Source organism: Vigna angularis, chromosome 8 (genome assembly GCF_016808095.1).
Source record: "Vigna angularis cultivar LongXiaoDou No.4 chromosome 8, ASM1680809v1, whole genome shotgun sequence".
Taxonomy (NCBI): domain Eukaryota; kingdom Viridiplantae; phylum Streptophyta; class Magnoliopsida; order Fabales; family Fabaceae; genus Vigna; species Vigna angularis.
The window spans coordinates 3,035,034-3,054,981 of record NC_068977.1 but is presented as its reverse complement, the minus strand read 5'-3'; the positions used below and the strand labels follow the sequence as shown (position 1 = coordinate 3,054,981).

At 31.7% G+C, this 19,948-nt stretch overlaps 2 protein-coding genes across 6 annotated transcripts; both read left to right on the top strand.

Moving 5' to 3' along the window:
* Nucleotides 1-3,169: 3,169 nt before the first annotated feature.
* LOC108345595 (paired amphipathic helix protein Sin3-like 2) lies at nucleotides 3,170-13,166 on the top strand. Of its 5 annotated transcripts, none has more exons than XM_052866838.1 (23): nucleotides 3,170-3,518; nucleotides 3,649-3,733; nucleotides 4,276-4,479; nucleotides 4,589-4,769; nucleotides 4,844-4,942; nucleotides 5,050-5,223; nucleotides 5,308-5,590; nucleotides 6,315-6,451; nucleotides 7,198-7,273; nucleotides 7,373-7,402; nucleotides 7,658-7,851; nucleotides 7,943-8,097; nucleotides 8,309-8,436; nucleotides 8,590-8,844; nucleotides 9,522-10,190; nucleotides 10,293-10,375; nucleotides 10,543-11,163; nucleotides 11,246-11,343; nucleotides 11,427-11,565; nucleotides 11,643-11,795; nucleotides 11,911-12,074; nucleotides 12,244-12,355; nucleotides 12,701-13,166. In XM_052866838.1, exons 2-23 carry the CDS (start codon nucleotides 3,651-3,653, stop codon nucleotides 12,833-12,835), a joined length of 4,173 nt encoding a protein of 1,390 aa, XP_052722798.1. In that variant the 5' UTR covers nucleotides 3,170-3,518; nucleotides 3,649-3,650; the 3' UTR covers nucleotides 12,836-13,166. The 5 variants fall into 5 exon arrangements, with proteins under 5 accessions (XP_052722798.1, XP_017439700.2, XP_052722800.1 ...); XM_017584211.2 differs by having other exon boundaries at nucleotides 3,170-3,523; XM_052866840.1 differs by lacking the exons at nucleotides 3,170-3,518; nucleotides 3,649-3,733; nucleotides 4,276-4,479; ... (1 more) ...; nucleotides 4,844-4,942; nucleotides 5,050-5,223 and having other exon boundaries at nucleotides 5,451-5,590; nucleotides 6,315-6,536.
* A 149-nt stretch (nucleotides 13,167-13,315) lies between these two features.
* Nucleotides 13,316-16,874, top strand: LOC108344856 (uncharacterized). The gene is made up of 3 exons (XM_017583373.2): nucleotides 13,316-14,314; nucleotides 14,734-14,800; nucleotides 15,779-16,874. The coding sequence occupies exons 1-3, from the start codon at nucleotides 14,264-14,266 to the stop codon at nucleotides 16,603-16,605; spliced, it is 945 nt and encodes a 314-aa protein (XP_017438862.1). The 5' UTR covers nucleotides 13,316-14,263; the 3' UTR covers nucleotides 16,606-16,874.
* The last annotated feature ends 3,074 nt before the right edge of the window (nucleotides 16,875-19,948 follow it).

Below are 19,948 nucleotides of genomic sequence, written 5' to 3'. Positions count from 1 at the left end.
ATATATTATATTATGATTGAAATTGGAAGTCATTACAAATTTAAAATTTATATGAATGATAAAGAAGTGGGAGTGGGGATAAGTTTCACAATCACATATTTATTTAAAAAAAAAACGCATCTTTATTTTCATATCAAATTCAATAAGTACAATTTTTTTGTGTCATTTTCATCCCAGTAAATAATAGGTATATATACATATATTTGTGTCCATTGCTGTATATTTTTTTTAGTGTTTTGATATCAACTAATTAATTTTTATAAAATAATAAAAAATATTGCAAAAAAAATAATATTATTATTCAATATAAAAATAATGTATTCTCATTTATTTAATATTAAATATCTTTTAAAAATTATAATTATATACATTTCAAATTATGTTATTAAATAAAATTTTATAAGAATCAAAACATTTATTAAAGTTATAAAACTTATTAAAAAATCGGGTGAGGTTTGCACTCACTTATAAAGTATGAAGATAGACTTTAACCAGACTTTGATACGAGGTTAGAAGTGAACTTTAAGCCTAAACTTAATCCCACAAAACCAGTTTGTAGGATGAGATTTACACCTACTTATAAACTATGAATTGACTTTATCTTTAATCGATGTGAAATTTCTAACATAAACACTTATAAGTATGAAAAAACCATCTATGTGTGATATTTTTTAAACATTTGATGATTTGAATGTGATGTATGAATTTTAAGGTGTATAATTCTTATAATATTGATATTTAAATTTAATAATATAATTCAAAATTTTCTCCAATATTATTAGTTGTGGATGTGATATCTATTTGTAATAATTATGTATTTTACGAAAATAAAAGATAACTTCAACAACAATAGCAAAATAATACCAAGGTTATATTATAGATGTCCATATGAAGTTGACGTGTTCAGTGTTTCGCATAAATAAATATATGTATATTTTGTAACAGAACAATCCTTATTTTTTTTAAAAAATTATTTTAAAAACTCTCAAACTGAAAAATGATACATAATATTGTCTATTTTTCAACTTTGCACTTAATTCTAACTGTGTGATAACCTGATTAGTAGACTTATCTATTATAACTCAGTCCTTACAATTTGATTAAAGATAATTTGTAGTACAAGTTTTAATATAAAAGTTAACCAACATATTATTTTTGGCAATTATTTTAACAACAATTAATAAGCGATATTTTTGTGCAATTATTTTTGAATGAAAGAAATGGTATTTTATAAAAAAAAATAATTCTTTATTATAACAAACAATTTAATAAAAACATGGTGACATTTTTATATTAGATCATTTATTATAATAAAAAATAATTATACAAAATAATATTTAATAAATGTTGTGATGAAACATTATTTTGTCATGATTATATTTTTTATAAAAGTTAACCAAATTAGAAATAAAAATTTCTAAGTCTACATTACACAAAAATACCTAACATAATAAAATAAACATTTTAATACAAATTTTTCATTCACAAAAATGGTACCCAATATATAAACATGAAGGAATACAATTTTTTTCTATATAGATAGTCATTTTAGTCTTACCTTCAAAATTTTACAATAATTAGAACCACTAAAATTAGACTTTATGAATAGACCTAGATAATTGTGATTTTAGTAAAACAAAAACTATTCGAATAAGAAATATTACAACTAGAGAAAACATGTGTCATTTTAATCGTATTTTAAAAGTGAAAATATAAGGTATTACTAAATATTATAATTAAAAAAGTATAAAAATAAAAATAAAAAAAGTATATTTTAAAATTATACTATAATGTGTTTTCTTTATTTATTGGATGTTTAAGACATTTAAACTTTAACAATTGAATAAGGTTGTTACAAGAAGTTATGTGTTATGTGTCTAAGAGAAAATAATAATACTTAAAAATAATTTTAAAAATATTGTTGTATAAGTCAAAACGGACCAAAAACCATTTAAAAAAAAAGTTAATGTACACATCAAACAAGAGCAATATCCATTATATATTGTCTATATTAAATATTATATATCATATATATTAGAGAAAAATTGGGTAGAGTGAGAAAATCCTATGATATACTAGGAAAAACATATTTTTTGTCCATTAGGTTGTCTTCTAATTCTTTTATAAATAAAAATATATGTATTACTATTTATCTAAAGTTTTATTTGTCTTATAAAAAATAAGAGAGTTTTATTATATTAGATATTATATGTATTGATGTTATATTATAATAAAAATATTAATTACATAGAACTGAAAACTGTTAAATACTTATAGTTTATAGTTTAAGTAGAATGTAAACAATTATAATATATGGGGAGTCTTTTCCCATTATTTCTGATATTTTCTTCTCATATGTTTTCATTGTTTTTTATTTTTTTATCAGTGTTTTTTATTATAAATTTTGTATTTAAACAGTAAAAAGATTATAAAAAATAAAATAAGAAAATAATTTATTTATATTAAATAAAAAATTTCAATTTTAATTGGTATAGATTAAAATATTATTAAAGAAAAAATACAAAATAAATTATATTATTTCTATTATACATATACATAAGACTGTGCATATATAGAATAATGAAATTATAATTATAAAGATAAAAATAAATAATTTTTACCATTTAAATTTAAATGTAGGAACTTTTATTTATTTTGTAAATGATTTTTTGAAAATATATTAAATTTAGAAAGAACAATTGAATAAACAAAGTGACTTGAAAGATAAAATTGAACAAAAATGGGAATACAAATTTAGTGAAAACACATTTTCAAATTTTTTTATGATAAAAATAATAAAATTATTATTAAAATTATAAAAACAAATATAAAATAATAAAAATATAAATAAATTTTATAATTTTATTGTAAATATTTTTTATTTTTCAGATAATATTTTATCATAGATAGTTATTTTAATTTAAAAATAAATTTAGTAATATAAATTTGTATATTGATTTATGAATAAATTACAATAAAAATATTTCACAGACCAAAATATAAAAACTTTAAAACCAACAAATAAAACCCATAAACTAGAGAACCAAAAAGATGAAGAAGAAAAGACTATGGGCTTGGATCAACCCACAATAAAGTCCAAAAAAAGAAAAATCAAACACTGAAGGATCCTCCAACAATTGGAATAATAACAACATAAAAACACAACACTTCTCTCAGGTCTTAACATAAATCACCATTTCCTTTCATATATTTTCTCTTCATGTTATTTTAATTTTTGCCTTCTGACTCACAAATTTTGAGTTTGAGTTTTGAGTATTCAGAGTCTGCTTCTTCTCTTTACCCGAATTCTCTCTTTCTCATTCTCTATGTGTATTTTTGTCTCAATTCTTGTTCCAACTTAACTCAAGAGAGGAGCACAAACACACCCAACCGAACCTATTGTTTTGTTTTATTTTGTCTGATCAAACTCCTTCAGTGGTTTTCTTTCTCCTGGTCCTCGGAGATCTAGTCAACTTGTTTTCCAGCAACTTTCAGAGGAAAACAATCTGGGAAACTCAGTAAGGTTCAATTTTTTTCCCTTTTCACTTTCTGGGTCATCTTTGTTTTTGCTCAATTCAAATGGTTTTATGCCAAGAACCATACTTTATTTCTGTTCTTGTTTTAATTGGATTGGTTTTGATTTTGCAGGGATGAAGAGGGCAAGGGATGATATGTACTCTGCCTCTGCCTCTCAATTCAAACGCCCCCCTTTTTCTTCCTCGCGTGCTGATTCGTATGTTTGTTTTTTCTTTTTCCAAGTTTTTGCCCTACTTTTTGTGTGTGTCAATTTTGTGTTTATCCCTCTGTAATTGATATTTTGCCCTATTTTGTACTGCCCAAATGGACCCTGGACTTGTTGTTAAGTTTGTGTTTCACTTGATGGGTTGAATTGTTGCAGAATTTACTTAGGGTTGTGTTCAATTTAACCTGAATTGACTTTGGAATGGGTTATCTTGTGGGATCATGGGTTACAAGAAATGAGTGTGGTAGTTAGGTTATTGCTGAAACAAATTGATTTGTTAAAGCTGGATGCGAGAATCTTATCAGACAAGTAGTATGAGTAGTGTTGCAATTGTAAATTACCTCATTTTTAATTTAGAAGAGGGATACATACGTGGGTTCTCTTGTTTCAACATGAGGACTGAGATATAATAACTCTGGTTAGATAGTTTGTATGTTGAATATGTGGAATGCTTGATATCTTGTAGAGATTAGCATGCCGTGATTATTAGCATTATGGGTATCTGAAAGTGAGTTTGTGTTCTGTGCATGAAGCTATGCACAAGTCCCTGGAAATGGAGGGGGAGGGGGTGGAGGAGGTAGCAATGGAGGTGGTGTTGGTGGGGGAGCAACTACATCCCAGAAGCTGACTACCAATGATGCCTTATCCTATTTGAAGGAAGTCAAAGACATGTTTCAGGACCAAAGAGAGAAGTATGACATGTTCCTTGAGGTCATGAAAGATTTCAAGGCTCAAAGGTAGATTCTTGCCCCCCTCTTTGGCCTTTGCACTGTATGATGATTTTGAATTGCAGAGTTTTGTAGATAAAAAACTATTTATCTCAATTTTTCTTTTGGTTATTTCCAGGACTGACACAGCTGGTGTCATAGCAAGGGTGAAAGAATTGTTTAAAGGGCACAACAATTTGATTTTTGGATTTAACACATTCCTGCCTAAAGGTTATGAGATAACACTGGATGAGGATGAGGCTCCTCCCAAGAAAACAGTTGAATTTGAAGAAGCAATCAGTTTTGTGAACAAGATAAAGGTGAATGAGTTTTTCTGGTGGTTTTGCTGATATAGTTTATTCCTATCTATAATCAATATGTTTTTCTTTTACAGAAACGGTTCCAAAGTGATGAGCATGTTTACAAATCATTCTTGGACATTTTAAACATGTATCGCAAAGAGCACAAGGACATTGGCGAGGTTTATAGTGAGGTAATACGTTTTATCTTTATTCAGGGGCACATTGATGTTTTCTGTGTTCTCTTTAATAGAATATTTGGTTGGAAATTTACACTCTTTCTTTTAAACAAAATTTCTAGGTTGCTACCCTCTTCAAGGACCATCGAGATTTGCTTGAGGAGTTCACTAGATTCTTACCGGATACTTCTGCTGCACCTTCCACACAGCATGCTCCATATAGTCGAAATTCATTGCAGCGCTTTAATGAGCGGAGTTCTACGGCCCCAATGATGCGCCAAATGCCACCAGACAAGGCAGGAAGATTATTCCTATCCCACTATATATGAATCTTGTAAACTGTCTTTTTTAATGATTGGGTTGTGAACATTTTTGTACAGCAACGTTATCGAAGAGAAAGACTTCCTTCTCATGATCATGATATGATTGCTGAACGCCCTGAGATGGATGATGACAAAACAATGTTGAACATACACAAGGAGAGGAAGCGAGACAATAGGGATAGGAGAATGCGTGATCAGGATGAGAGAGAACAAGATCTTGATAATAGCAGGGATTTGAACTTGCAACGTTTTCCTGACAAAAAGAAAGCTGTCAAGAAGGCTGAAGGTTTTGGAATGGCTTCCGAATTTCCTTCTTATGAAGACAAAGATACCTTAAAGAGTAAGTAAGCTTCTGCCTTTCCTACTTAGGGTGACAAAGATACCTTAAAGAGTAAGCAATATTATGCTTTGCGCAAATGCATATGTTTGTTGGTTTTAGATTCATATCTTATTTTAACTTGGCAGTAAGATATGGGTTTCAATATGGTGCAGACTTTTATCTATTTAACTAGTGTGATAATATGCACAATATTGAAGCAAACTTCCACTTAAGAAAACCAAAGAGGATAGGAAACTGTAATAACTTTTCTCTGGTGTCAAACATTCAACTGTAAATACAGAGTAAATCAGTGTAATTATTTGAAATTGGTTGTATAAGCATCACTAAAAAAATTGGGATTTAGAGTTGACCAGTGTGTGCAGTGTTGTAAAATTTAGTGCTTATTTGGAAACCAGTCTGGGGAAATAACTGCTTATTTTTCAAAAGTTCTCGCAGGAAGCTAACGAAAAATAAGTGATTGTTTCTTCAAATCAGGCTAAACCTATCATGCACACAGTTCAAAAAATTCTTAAGCATGTTAAATTTGATCTTCAGGAATTGGTTGGGGTTCATATAGTTCCTTTCTTAGAATTTATATGTCCTGATGGCATCTTTCTTGCTTACAAGTTCTTCTTCCCTCTGATTTTAAATAGATTTGGGGGGATGAATAGCACTGGGATGATCATATTGACCTGTAGTTTCCTAACCTATTATTATTTATTTGTTTATTTTCTATTCATGCCAGGCATGTATAGTCAAGCATTCAGTTTCTGTGAGAAAGTTAAGGAGAAGCTGAGCAGTTCTGATGATTACCAGACATTCTTGAAATGCCTTCATATTTTCAGCAATGGAATAATTAAAAGGAATGATTTGCAAAATTTGGTATGTGCCTGCTTCTGTGAGTCACATACTTAAAAAGTCATGCAAGAAGGCATCTGTCTGCCTTTACACGTATACTTCAATTTGGGTATTCTTGCTGACATTGAGTTATTTTAGTTGTTACTTTCACTATTTATTTAGGAATTCCATAATGTTTCATTAATTGAAGTATGAAGGTTAGTTGGTGTTAGTTTTACTGAGAATTCTAGAAGATGGTTTAAAACATGCATATCAATTCTCATGATAAACTGTTCAATGCTTTGACTGATGGTATATGGTGTTTCAGACAGTTAGTTGTTATTCATATTTTGACTGATGTATATGCTTATTCTTCAGACCATGTTGGTATTTTTTTGTTGCCAGTATTGACATGAAGGATTTAGCTGAAAATTAAATGAAAGGGCTTTACTAGGAAGGCTTTTGGTCCCAGAAAAATGCAGGTTTCATGATAAACATTTAGAGATGACAGAATACAAAATGATTGTATCCAAAACTGTTAGGACAATGGAAAAAACGGGGATTAGTTGATACATTTAGGATATTGATTATTTAGTCACACAATATGCAGAAATCATATTCATATTCTAAGCTTTTGACCCTTTCACACCTTCCTTAGTTTTTGTTCACTTAACTAAAGGATGAGGAGATCTAGGTGGCAAAATTTTTTCACAGGCTCTCAAATGCTTTCTTATAAGTTTTTGTTGCCTCTTCTTGTCTTAATGTATATCATTTCAAAATTTACATTTTAGGTAACTGATTTACTTGGAAAGCATTCAGATCTTATGGACGAATTCAATGATTTCCTGGAGCGTTGTGAAAATATTGGTAGTTGTTTTTTAAATTTTTTTCTTTTCTTTTTCTTCTCTTAATATTATTATTTTTTATTTATTTTCTCAACCCTTGAGATAATATTTTTTTTTGCAGATGGATTCCTTGCTGGTGTCATGAGTAAAAGTATGTTTATATACAATATGTGTATATATATATATATATATATATATATATCTTATCCTCCTTGTGTTTAAGCATTTTTTTCATTTCTTGTTTTGAGGAGGACGGAATTACCATTATCTTCTTTTAAGAAACCTTTCAAATTTGAAACCTAATGCTGAATCATGCTGAGTATTTTAAAGAGTTGGGGGAGGGGGAGTGTTGTTTCTTCCTATATATTAATGGTCAATATTGATGTTGCGAGTATGTTGATTTCAGAATCACTATCTACTGATGCTCATTTGGCAAGACCGTCAAAGTTGGAGGACAAAGACAGAGAGCACAAGCGTGATATGGATGGAGCCAAAGAGAAGGAAAGATACAAGGAGAAATACATGGGAAAATCCATTCAAGAACTTGACCTTAGTGACTGCAAACGTTGTACTCCCAGCTACCGGCTTTTGCCTGCAGATGTATGTAACTTCTATTTGATTCCTTTACTTGTTGGCTTTGTCAATAATGTATAATGTTCTATAACTTGGTTTCTCCCCTCGCATTTTGCAGTATCCAATTCCTACTGCTAGTCAGAGATCTGAGCTTGGTGCTCAAGTATTGAATGACCACTGGGTATCTGTGACTTCTGGAAGTGAGGATTACTCTTTCAAACATATGCGGAGAAATCAGTATGAAGAAAGCTTGTTCAGATGTGAAGATGACAGGTAAAACTTATGCAGGTTTTTTGTGTGTTTATCTCTTACTTAGGTTACCGCATTAACTTTTTATCTTCCTTTTCTGGGATCCAACTATTTTTATTTGTTTCTGTAATCTCTCCTGCCTCCTGGTTTCAGTGTTCCTTTTGGAGTTATTACTATGTCAAAGATTTGTGTATTGAATCATAGGATGATGATATATTTTTTATTTCTGATGCAGATATGAGCTGGACATGTTACTAGAGTCTGTGAGTTCAGCTGCTAAACGAGCAGAGGAATTGTATAATAACATTAATGAAAATAAAATCAGTGTGGAGACTCTGAACCGTATTGAAGAGCACTTTACTGGTATGTGTGAGAATAGCGTCAATCTAAAGTATTATAGAATTTTAATATATATTTTTTATATATATGTGTGTGTGTGTGTGTATGTATGTAAATAATTACTGGTATGTTATTAGATCTTTATGAATTGATTTTGTCTGAGGTTACCAATTGCAGTTCTAAATTTAAGGTGCATTGAACGTCTCTATGGTGATCATGGTCTTGACGTAATAGACATACTGCGGAAAAACCCAACCCATGCCCTTCCTGTAATATTGACTCGACTGAAGCAGAAGCAAGAGGAGTGGAGTAGGTGTCGTTCAGATTTCAATAAAGTATGGGCTGAAATTTATGCTAAAAATCACTACAAATCACTGGATCATCGCAGCTTCTATTTCAAACAACAAGATTCTAAGAATTTGAGCACAAAATGTAAGTTTATTTGCTTTTCTTTCTGTTTATATTTCATGTTGAAAAAGTGCTTATGAAATAGTACGTGCTTATAGCTATGGCATATGCGTGTCAGAAAGTGCATGTACTTCTTAAATCATAATTACCTACACATACTTCAACAATTACCAATATTGTGACACTGGCTGCTTTAAATAAATGATAAATATTTTGAAGCTAACCATTGGCATTGGCATAAGCATGAATTAAGTGCTTATGCACGAAGTGCAAAATTGATTCTAAAATGGTCATTTATATCATCTACTCTTCAACTTTGGCTTAGTCTTACCCAAGTGTTATTTAGAAAGTTTGAGATTGGAATATCCTTAGCGCCTTCTGCTTAATGTTCTTTGAAACTGTGTTAAATTAGAAATACTAAATCATAGGCTGGGTTTGAAAAAGTAAGAGATAGATAGAGAGTGCATATACCTGTTACTCATGGCTGTATTAGGCTGCAAACATTCTTCTTGAAAAACGTCTAATTACCTCCAGGTATATCTAGCAGTTGCTATTTTTGTTGCAGATCTCACAGGATTTTTAAATAAACGAGTTATAAATTGTTCTTGTCAGGCAGCTTTTTTTAAATACTCACACATCATTGCATGTTTCAGTGTTATCTTTTTAGTCAGTTCTAAGATTCTGTGTTTGACATTATACAGCTTTGGTTGCTGAGATTAAAGAAATTAAAGAAAAACAGCAGAAAGAAGATGATATTATTCAGTCTATCGCTGCTGGAAATAAACAGCCTCTAATTCCTCATTTGGAATTTGAATATCCTGATGCTGCTGGGATTCATGAAGACCTGTATAAACTTGTTCGATATTCATGTGAGGAGTTATTCTCAAGTAAAGAGTTGTTAAATAAAATTATGAGGCTGTGGAGTACCTTTTTGGAGCCAATGCTTGGTGTTCCTACCCAGTCTCATGCAACAGAAAGGACAGAGGATAGAAAAACTGGGCATAATGTTCGAAATTTTGGTGTACCGAGCATAGGGGATGACAGAAGCCCTCACGGAGACTCTCTTTCAATGAATTCAAGGTTACCAAAATCTGATAAGAATGAAGCTGATGGTAGACTAACTGACGCAAAGAATGTTCAGCGTGCTAATATGGCAACCAACGATAAAGAAAATGGATCTGTTGGTGGTGAACATGGTTGTAGGGATGATCCATTGATGGACAAAGGACTGAAAAATGTAGAATGCAATGACAAAGCCTCCGGGTTTAGCAAACCATTTACCTCTGATGATCAAGGAGCTAAAAACAGTGTGTCAATTGCAATTAGAGGAGAAAACAGCCTGAACAGGACCAACTTAGCTGCATCACCAGGTAATAAACTTGTTAAATCAATGCACTCAATTCAATTCTTTGACATTTCTGTTTTAATTAATGTTATTATTGTAAGAATCCTAAACTGGTTTATTTTTCTAGCGCGTGCCCTTACTCCATCACAACCAACTGATGTTGATGATTCTGTAGCCAAGTCTCAGGTTGCTAATGTACCATTGGTGGAGGTATGGGTTCTCAATTGAGGCAGATTTAACATGCTTTAGATGAAACGCGCTTAGACAGTTTTTGATCTATTTGCTTTCTATTTATTTTTTTCTTCTTCTTTCTACCTTTTCTGAACCCAAGGTTTTTTTTTTTTCTCTAATTGATAATGCATGTCTCCGTATTTCAGGGATGTGACATGGCAACTCCAGTACCTGTGGCCAATGGTGTTTTAAGTGAAAGCAGTAAAGTTAAAAATCACGATGAATCTGCTGGGCCTTGCAAAATTGAAAAGGAAGAGGGAGAATTATCACCAAATGGTGACTCGGAGGAGGATAACTTTGTTGCCTACAGAGATTCAAATGTGCAGTCAATGGCTAAAGCAAAACACAACACTGAAAGAAGAAAGTATCAGTCTAGAAACGGAGAGGATGAATGTTGTCCTGAGGCTGGAGGTGACAATGATGCAGATGCTGACGATGAGGACAGTGAAAATGTTTCTGAAGCTGGTGAAGATGTCTCAGGCAGTGAATCTGCTGGTGATGAATGCTTTCGGGAAGATCATGAAGAGGAGGAAGATATCGAACAAGATGATGTTGATGGTAAGGCTGAGAGTGAAGGTGAAGCTGAGGGGATCTGTGATGCACAAGCTGGAGGAGACGGCACATCTTTGCCATTGTCAGAAAGGTTCCTTTCATCTGTGAAACCTCTCACAAAGCATGTATCAGCAGTTTCATTTGTTGAAGAAATGAAGGAGTCAAGGGTGTTCTATGGAAATGATGACTTCTATGTGCTTTTTAGACTTCATCAAGTAAGGATAATGTTTTTTCCTGGTGTTTGATATTGAAATATCTTCCTTGGTTCATGTCATAAGCTCTTTTTGAACTTGGCAGACTCTTTATGAGAGGATCTTATCAGCAAAAACAAATTCAATGAACGCGGAATTAAAATGGAAAGCAAAAGATGCTAGCTTACCAGATCCTTATTCAAGGTAAATTTTAACAACTTATTCGAAGTTCTCCCACCAAATCAGTGTTCATTGCCCGTTTGGATTAATTGTTCGTACTCTTTTAGATTTAGGAACGCATTGTACAATTTGTTGGATGGATCTGCTGAAAATGCAAAGTTTGAAGATGAATGCCGAGCAATTATAGGGAACCAATCATACGTGTTATTCACCTTGGACAAGTTAATATACAAATTGGTTAGACAGGTATATTGCCTTATCTTATTTTCTACTTGCTTTTTTACTTGTTTTCCTTTGAAGGTTCTAATTTACCTTTTCTGCAGCTTCAAACTGTTGCAACTGATGAGGTCGACAGTAAGCTTCTCCAATTATATGAATATGAAAGGTCTCGGAAGCCTGGAAAGTTAAATGATTCTGTATATCATGCAAATGCTCATGTCGTCCTTCACGAGGATAATATATATCGGATACAATGTGTAGGTCCTTTGTGCCAAGTCTGAAACCAAAAAAAGATAAAACGAATAGTCAGCTTTCTTAACAGGAGCTTGAGTTCTCGAGGTTATTATTAATTTTGTTGTCATCTTATTGCAGTCCTCTAGCCCCTCACGACTATCCATCCAGTTTATGGACAATATGAATGAAAAGCCTGAATTGTTTGCCGTTTCTATTGATCCAAATTTCTCCTTTTATCTGCACAATGATTTTCTATCTGTCTTTCCCGGCAAAAAGGAACCCCATGGCATCATACTGCACAGGTACAGATTCACCAAGATTAATCTTTTTGGTTTATAACTTCTCTTTTCTGTAATGATAATTGGGGTATTTGTTATAGTAAGCATGAGTAATCTTTAGCCACATGAAAATATTGCCTACCTTTTCAATTAGGTAACACTGACTTTCTGCTTCTAAATTTGTTATGTTCAGAAACAAACGCAAATATGGAAACTTAGATGAGCTTTCTGCAATATGCTCTGCCATGGAAGGTGTTAAAGTAATTAATGGATTGGAATGCAAGATATCTTGCAACTCATCCAAGGTATGCTGTCTTTTAATACTTTTTGGTTTTCCCTTTTTGGCAAATTACTGCTATATTTACAATATCATGGACATAATCTTTCCTCCTTTATGCTCATCTTCTCTCTCTTGATAATGATATAGTCCCACCAAGGGTTTAAGTTGTAGTTAGTGTTGCAGTGTGGTTGTGCTGCAATCAGAAAAACAATGGTGTGGATTTAAGAATTTTGTCTGTCTATCTAGTGTGCCATTCAAAGCACCAAACATTGACAAGGCTATTGAATTTATTCTTTTGCTTTGTAATTTCTGTGAAACCAATGGTTAGAACAATGTTTTGTTTTTGCTTATTGGCAAGTTTCATCTGCAGATTTCTTATGTTCTTGACACACAAGACTTCTTCTTCCGGCCGAGAAAGAGGAGACGAACGCCGGCAGGGACAACAACCTCCCAGTTTCGTAGGGACAGAGAGGAAAGATTCCGCAAATTGTTGGCATGCTCGTAATTTATATCTTCATGAATATTTGGTCTCTAACATCACTATTGAAAACCAGCTGAAGGGACTCACATAATTTGATGTTTATAAGAGTCTTGGTGAAGCAAGATAGGAACCCTTTGGGTTACAATTTTATCTGTTGTTATAGGAACTTGAATTTTCACATGTAAGTTAAGGAGGGGAATATAGATGGGATGTGTAATATGTTTATGAGGTCTCATGTCATGTGCCCTCTTTTGTAAATAGTTTGCTATAAATCTGTAGAATATTTGTTTACCAAATTGTTCATTAGTTGTAACAGTTACTTGGCCCTAGTTTTATACTTGATACTGTTCTTTCACTTTTCATGTTTTCTTCTTTTCTGTTTTGCTATGTTAGCCTCAAAATGTGTTTGCACTTTTATTTTTTACCATTTTGTTTGTAACACCATTTCTTCAATTGTTGGACAATAAATTGTGACATTTTTGGCTTGGACAAAGACTACACAATGGTGACATTTTTGTAGTTAGCTTTTAACAGAACAATGTTTTAAGTGTCTTTGAAAAAGTGATTTAAAATATAAGTTAATCCTACTTTAAAATATAATTTATAAAAAATTGGTTTTCTATATGATATTTTATTACTTCTTTCAAACGTTAATTTTTTTTATTTATTTGCCTTTACCAAATATTATGAATATGTGTGTTTTTATCAGTAAATAATGATTTTTAAACCTTAATAATCGGGATAACTTTGACAAACTGAAAATATTACTTTTAAAAATTAATAGATATTATTGGTCTTTGAGAGCTCCTTAATTTTGAAGGCTCTCCAAGATTCTTTTCGTAAAGATAATTATTCTCTATTGGAACTTAAATAGATATTTCTTTTAGCTGAAAACAGAATATCCCAATTACACAAAATGTGTTAGACACTTATAAAAATAAAATGGTGACTGATAGGTTTTATATTATTATAATTATTATACTTGGTTATTGATTGATTAAACTAGACTAGTCTTGGATGAAAAAAATATTTAATTAATTATAATATTTCTAAATTTCAGTCAGCTAATTTACCAACTATAAATTTATAGTCATAAGATGAACTTCTATCAAGAGTATATTATCTGTTCATCAACTGAATTATCTGTCATCTGAGAGTACCTATTGTCAAATAGGAACTTAGTTGCTAAATTTTGCCCAAAAGAACCTTAAACAACACAAAATCAAAGTTGTACTGTTTTTTTAACAGAAACAAAGTTTTAATGTTTTTGTTCCAATCAAATTCCTAATGTCATATGGAGGTTATGGTGATTACTAAGCCACGTTGATGCAAACACAGAAATAGAAGAGAATCAAACCATCTTTTTGTAACTTCCACTCCCTTCCTATCTTCCTCACCTCTCTCTTTCTCTCTCTGTCCTTCCTTTTATCACAATCTATCTCATTCATTTCAATGGCTTCTGCTTCCATATCTGATCCTTCACTCTCCACGAAGAAGAAAAGGGTAACCTTTATTCCTCTCTGACTATCCCATTTCTCTGTATTTCTTCAAACCATTTTCTCACCTAATATTTGTAACCTGTTGGATTAAAGATGTGATTTTTTGTTAACCCGTGAAGGCATTGATACATTGCATTGCTTTCTCTTTTGTTGGGCATCAAAGGGTAGCAATTTATTCATTCATCTTTTTTTCTAGTTTTTGGGGAAAAAATCTTTTTTTTTTCTTTTTCATGGTTTGGAAAATTTTAATTTTCCCATTTAATTGGCTTTTGGCGTTGTGAATGTTCAGACAAATGGTATCAAGGGTATAGCAATTTTACTTTCTGGCATTTTCTGCTTTTGAAATTTTCATTTTTTTTATGGTGTTTGTGATTTTCGTTTTGTTTCAATTTTTTGTTGGTTTATGGCATTGTGGTTGTTCAGACAAATGGGTCTGCGAAACTGAAGCAAATCAAGCTTGATGTTCGGCGTGAACAATGGCTTTCTCGAGGTACCTCTATGATCTTCATTTTCACCTGCAAATTGTTCATCTAATGGATGCTGTTTTCATGTTCATTAATCCATCATTGACATTGAATTTTCTGTATTGTTTTTCTCCCTTTTCTAATGCTGAATGTATGAACAATTTTATACAGATAGAATTAATTTGCAGATTCTTTTTTTTCTGTTAATTCTCTACAAATGACATCGTTTGTCTCTTTTTCTTGCTGGTGCTTTTGTCTTTACTTTATTGGTTTCATCTATGGTTTCTTAACCTGGGATTTGTTTGGATTAAAGTTTGCAAAGTACCTTTTTGGCCTATTCAAACTTTAATAAAAACATGCAATCGATCTGATACAAAAAGAAAAATCACGTAGTTGTGTGCAAATGTCCTGAATTGTTTAAAAATATCACCAAAGTACTTTCAATAAGACTTTGACATGTTCTATTTTTTATAGAGTAAATTACACTAATCACTTCAGAGGTTTCATGAAATTATACAAACTTTTCCTTCTTTTTGCTACCATGTAGCTTAAGTTGTGAGGTGATACGTGGATAGTGTTGTATTTCATTTCCAACAACTTTTTTGCTCTATCAATCTTCAAGGTTACAATTTTTTTTAATGTAATTGCACACATATAATATAGATAGATCTTCTTTGTATGAACTTTTAAAATGTAGCCTTAAAACTGAGTGGATCTTCATAGCTTGGCATGGTTAGGTTTGGCAGGGCTGGTAATCTTATCTCACATATTTGATGCATCATGTGACCATGTTTCGTATTTCACTATGAATATGAGTACGTGAAATCTAAAACAAAGTAAAGCTAGACTGCATTTTATTCATTAAAGGAGTGTAAGAATGTTCATATTATTATATCTTAACTTAAAAGAAGGTATAAACAATAATTAATGAATTGTTTCAAAATCCTTTGGAAGATACTAAATTTTGTTCATCTGTCTGTCACTGTTACATTGTTCTGTGTTAGTCAAAAAGGGAAGTGAAGTTGACTCAAATGGAAGGCTTGATCATTGTCCTTCATCAAAGAACATTGTCATTGAGGAGAATAAATCATCAATCAAGGAAAATAGAAGGAAAAGAGGAGAGGATATTGAAGGCTCTTGCATCCAGGGTAATGATTCAGGATCCATTATAAATAGTTCCGTTCAAAATAGTGTTGATCTTGATGAGTCAGGGAGTGATTTCTCTGGGAGTAGCAGCAGCAGCAGCATGAGTGCTTGTTTATCAGGGAATGTCAGTGACAAAGAAATGGATGGAAGCCTAGATGACTGGGAGGTTGTAGCTGATGCTTTATATGCAAATGATAATCTATGTTCTGTGGTTTCAGAATCTTCTCCAGTTCAAGAGGCTGCCAAGAATCTCACAGCAGATTTCACAAAACCAGAGTTCAAATCAGCGGTTCATGAATCACATCCAAACCGTCGAGCGTGGAAACCTGACGATGTTCTTCGGCCTCAGGGTTTGCCAAACCTCTCAAAGCAACATGGTTCTCAGTTAAACACAAACTGGCATGGTAACCACAAAACTGTACCTTTTTCATGGCAAACAATAATGTCACAACCTCCTCAATGTCCCATCTGTTATGAAGATTTAGACATGACAGACTCAAGTTTTCTTCCTTGTTCATGTGGGTTCCATCTCTGCCTATTTTGTCACAAAAAGATTGTTGAAGCAGACAGCCGATGTCCGGGCTGCAGAAAACCGTATGATCATGCAGATGGCAATGTTGGATTCGACATGGGAGTCAAGGCTTTCCCCTTTGCACAATCTTTCAGTATGAGTACAGGGTGCTAGGTTCTAGATGACAGATTTTGTTTCTGGAAAACATCATGTAAATGTTATGTTTCTCCTTTCGCTTGATTTATAAGATCAAATTTAGGAGATCAAGTTTCATCAATCAAGAATATGAGTATAATAGTAAATAGGTAGAGGTTTAAACCAAGCAGATAAACTAGTTAGATCTTTGGGAAGTTTGATTTGCATTACCATTGTTTTAGTCATATGCTAATGCAGAAAAGATAGTTAACTTTGAAGATTCAAATTTGAATGATTCTTGCTTTTTTATTTGGTTGTAGAATTGCAGTGCACTATATATCCAACTTCAACTTATATGAAAAATAAAACTTGTTTTCTTTATGAATGTTTTGTGAAGACTAGTTGCTTACATATTAAACATGGTTGTATCATATGACCGTTCAAGATGCTAAAACCGAACAGTCCCGCATCCGGTCGGTTAAGCATCATGAATCGAGCAGTGTCATCAGTTAGAACTTAAACATGACTTAGAGTTAAAGACGATTATATTAAACTAAAATATGATTATTATAAGTTAGATTGTAATTAAATCGGTCTTAATTTGAAGTCTACTATGAAATTTACAAATATAGATTTGAAGTATTGTGATATGTTAATTATATTTAATATGCATTTATTGTTAAACTGTCAAGTATTTGCTGGTTTTGATATTAAAATACTTTCCAAAGATCATCTTCAAGTTTAAGAAAGGGTGACAAAAGTGAAGTGAATAACTAATAATGACTTGTGCAAGGAAGTTGGACAAGCGAAATAAGATGCATTTGATCACATACAGAAACAATCTGTATTAAATTAACATTGGCTAATAGGAAGAACTTTTTGTTGGCAAAACAATCTTGATGGAGAAAGCTACAATAGAACCAAGATTTTGTTCAATTCAAGAAAGTGGGGTTGTTAGTCTTTTTGGGGTCTTATAAAATTAAAAAAAAAAAAAAACTTCATTCCAAATCCAACACAGATTAGTCTATTCTATCACTTGATTAAATTTCTGAAATCATATAGTTAAAATATTTAATCATGGTTTAAGACCAAACATGATAGTTAATATTTCTACTACCATAGTTTTAGACAGAAATTTCATGTTTCAACTGCAATTTTGTCAAACATATTAGTTAAAGAATAAACTATATTTTCACCCTCTTTATTTCGACATTCAACAAACATTCTTAGTGAAATTACACTTTTAGTTTTCTTTTCATTTTCATCTAGGGCTTTCATTTACTAATTTTTTTTCTCACAATTTTACTTTTTACATTTAGAAATTTCAGAGTTTTTGACAAATCAAGATTTGTGTTTGTATTTAGTTTTTATTTTACATTTTAATCCATTAAATACTTCTTCATAGTACCTTAAATGGGTATATTAAGTCTAATTTTCTCAAAATAAAAAAACAAAAAAAATAGGGATTTACTAAAACTAAAAAATAAAATCGAGAAAAAAAAATTAAGAATAAAAATCAAGAATTGGAAATTAATGAGGAGACAAAATTGCAATTTAGATTTTTTTAATACTAGTTAAATACTTTTATTACGCATAAATATTGAGTTTACAATTTGGAAGTATATACTTTAAATAATTTGTACATTACATTTCAATTTTTCATAAATATATGTTAATAGAAATATTCTTTTTAATATATACAATGGATATTAACAAACATTCGAACTATATATTCACAAATATGATTTAAACATGATAGCTTCATAAATATATTTTTCACATGCAAATAACTTAAATATATACACAATTTTAATAAATAATAATAATAAGTATTTAAATTATATTTTTATTACAAAGAACATGTTTCTATTGTGAATAAGATAAAATTAACAACAATTATATATATATATATATATATATATATATATATGACATTTTATTTTCTATTATTACATAATTCGCTTATATATGACTTTATGCATATACATTATTGATGTTATTTTATACAGTTTCTTATGACAGTCTTTATTTTAATTTACTATGAATATGAATCATAATATATTATCATCACTGTATATATAAAAAAAAGGCTACTGACATTTTTATAATATTTGATAAAAGCAAGCACGCAGCACATCGAAATGTACATGTACATAAAATTAGTCAGACAAGTACTAAGGTTTTCTGTTTGTACATAGTTGACTGTTATGCTTTGACATTTGACGAAAGCCATGAAATTTAACTTAAATTCTAGAAAACTGTAATATAAAATAATAAAACACGCTTTGATGCATTGGAAACTGGCATGGAGAGAGACAAAGTTATATATTATTTTAACTGTTAAAACATTGAAAAATCAATTACAAAATTTCACATACTCAATCATTCCTGTAAGTTTAAATTCAAAAATGTAAGACTTTACATTTCTTTTATTTTTAAGGTTAGGTTTAATACTTCTTTTGGTCCCTTGAAAGGGGACAAATGTTCAATTGCGTCCTACATTTTTTAAGAAGTAAATACAATTAAATTTTTTTTGGTAACGGCGTTAATTTTTTAACGGGCCAGCTGACAGGTGTACTGAAGTTTGCAACATGTCTGAGGAAGGTTATCAGTGGCTGTGTTTAGGGTTTACAACATGGCTGTGTGAGGCAATAGTGTTCTTACATGGCAATGTTTTTTTTTTCTTTTTTTTTTTGAAAGCGGGATCAGAAACAGCTCCAAAGCCTTTTCGTTCTTCAGCAGCTCAGGAAATATCATTTCCAGTACTTAGAATATTGAGTTTACAATAAATCATTACAAACAATCGTTGGTGATTAAGTTTCAAATATGAACATTTAATGCCTGTGAGAATTTCTCATCTTAGAATTACAAAGAATTCTAAGATAATTCATCCTGCATATAGATAATTCTATCTTTCAGACCAACTAGGCTATTACAGACAACTAACTAATTGATGAAATTACAAAGAATAAATCACTTGCATGATTTTCAGAGTGAGAATTGCTCATCTTAGAATTGGAATCCAACTACTAACGGTGTGAATGCATCAATTAGAACCCAGGTGAGATTCCAATAACCGGAGGCGCTAACCTCCACCCAGACGGCCACCGCGCCACTTCTTCGAACCAGCCACCGCACCACCACCTCTACCGGTCTCAGCGTCGACGGCGACCTCAAGCGCCACCGGAACCACTGCCGCTGGCCACAGCCTCAGATCCCCTTTTCCTCCTCGCTCATCTCTGCGCGTGAGAGCATCTCCCATCTTGCGTCCTCGCCGCTGCTGCCGACGCCAACGACGACCGTCGCGAGTTGCAGCGCAAAGCGCTAAGCTCTCCCATCTCTTTCTCTTCTTTGTTCGCAAAAGGGGGTCGTTTCCCTCTTC

Excerpts from the sequence above, each read along its gene's own strand:
- LOC108344856 (XM_017583373.2), top strand. The coding sequence starts at position 14,264 with ATGGCTTCTGCTTCCATATCTGATCCTTCACTCTCCACGAAGAAGAAA. Across the intron at positions 14,315-14,733 it reads TCTCCACGAAGAAGAAAAGG|ACAAATGGGTCTGCGAAACT; the intron begins GTAACCTTTATT and ends GTGGTTGTTCAG. Across the intron at positions 14,801-15,778 it reads TGAACAATGGCTTTCTCGAG|TCAAAAAGGGAAGTGAAGTT; the intron begins GTACCTCTATGA and ends GTTCTGTGTTAG.
- LOC108345595 (XM_052866838.1), top strand. The coding sequence starts at position 3,651 with ATGAAGAGGGCAAGGGATGATATGTACTCTGCCTCTGCCTCTCAATTC. Across the intron at positions 7,403-7,657 it reads TGCTGGTGTCATGAGTAAAA|AATCACTATCTACTGATGCT; the intron begins GTATGTTTATAT and ends TGTTGATTTCAG. Across the intron at positions 11,796-11,910 it reads ATATATATCGGATACAATGT|TCCTCTAGCCCCTCACGACT; the intron begins GTAGGTCCTTTG and ends ATCTTATTGCAG.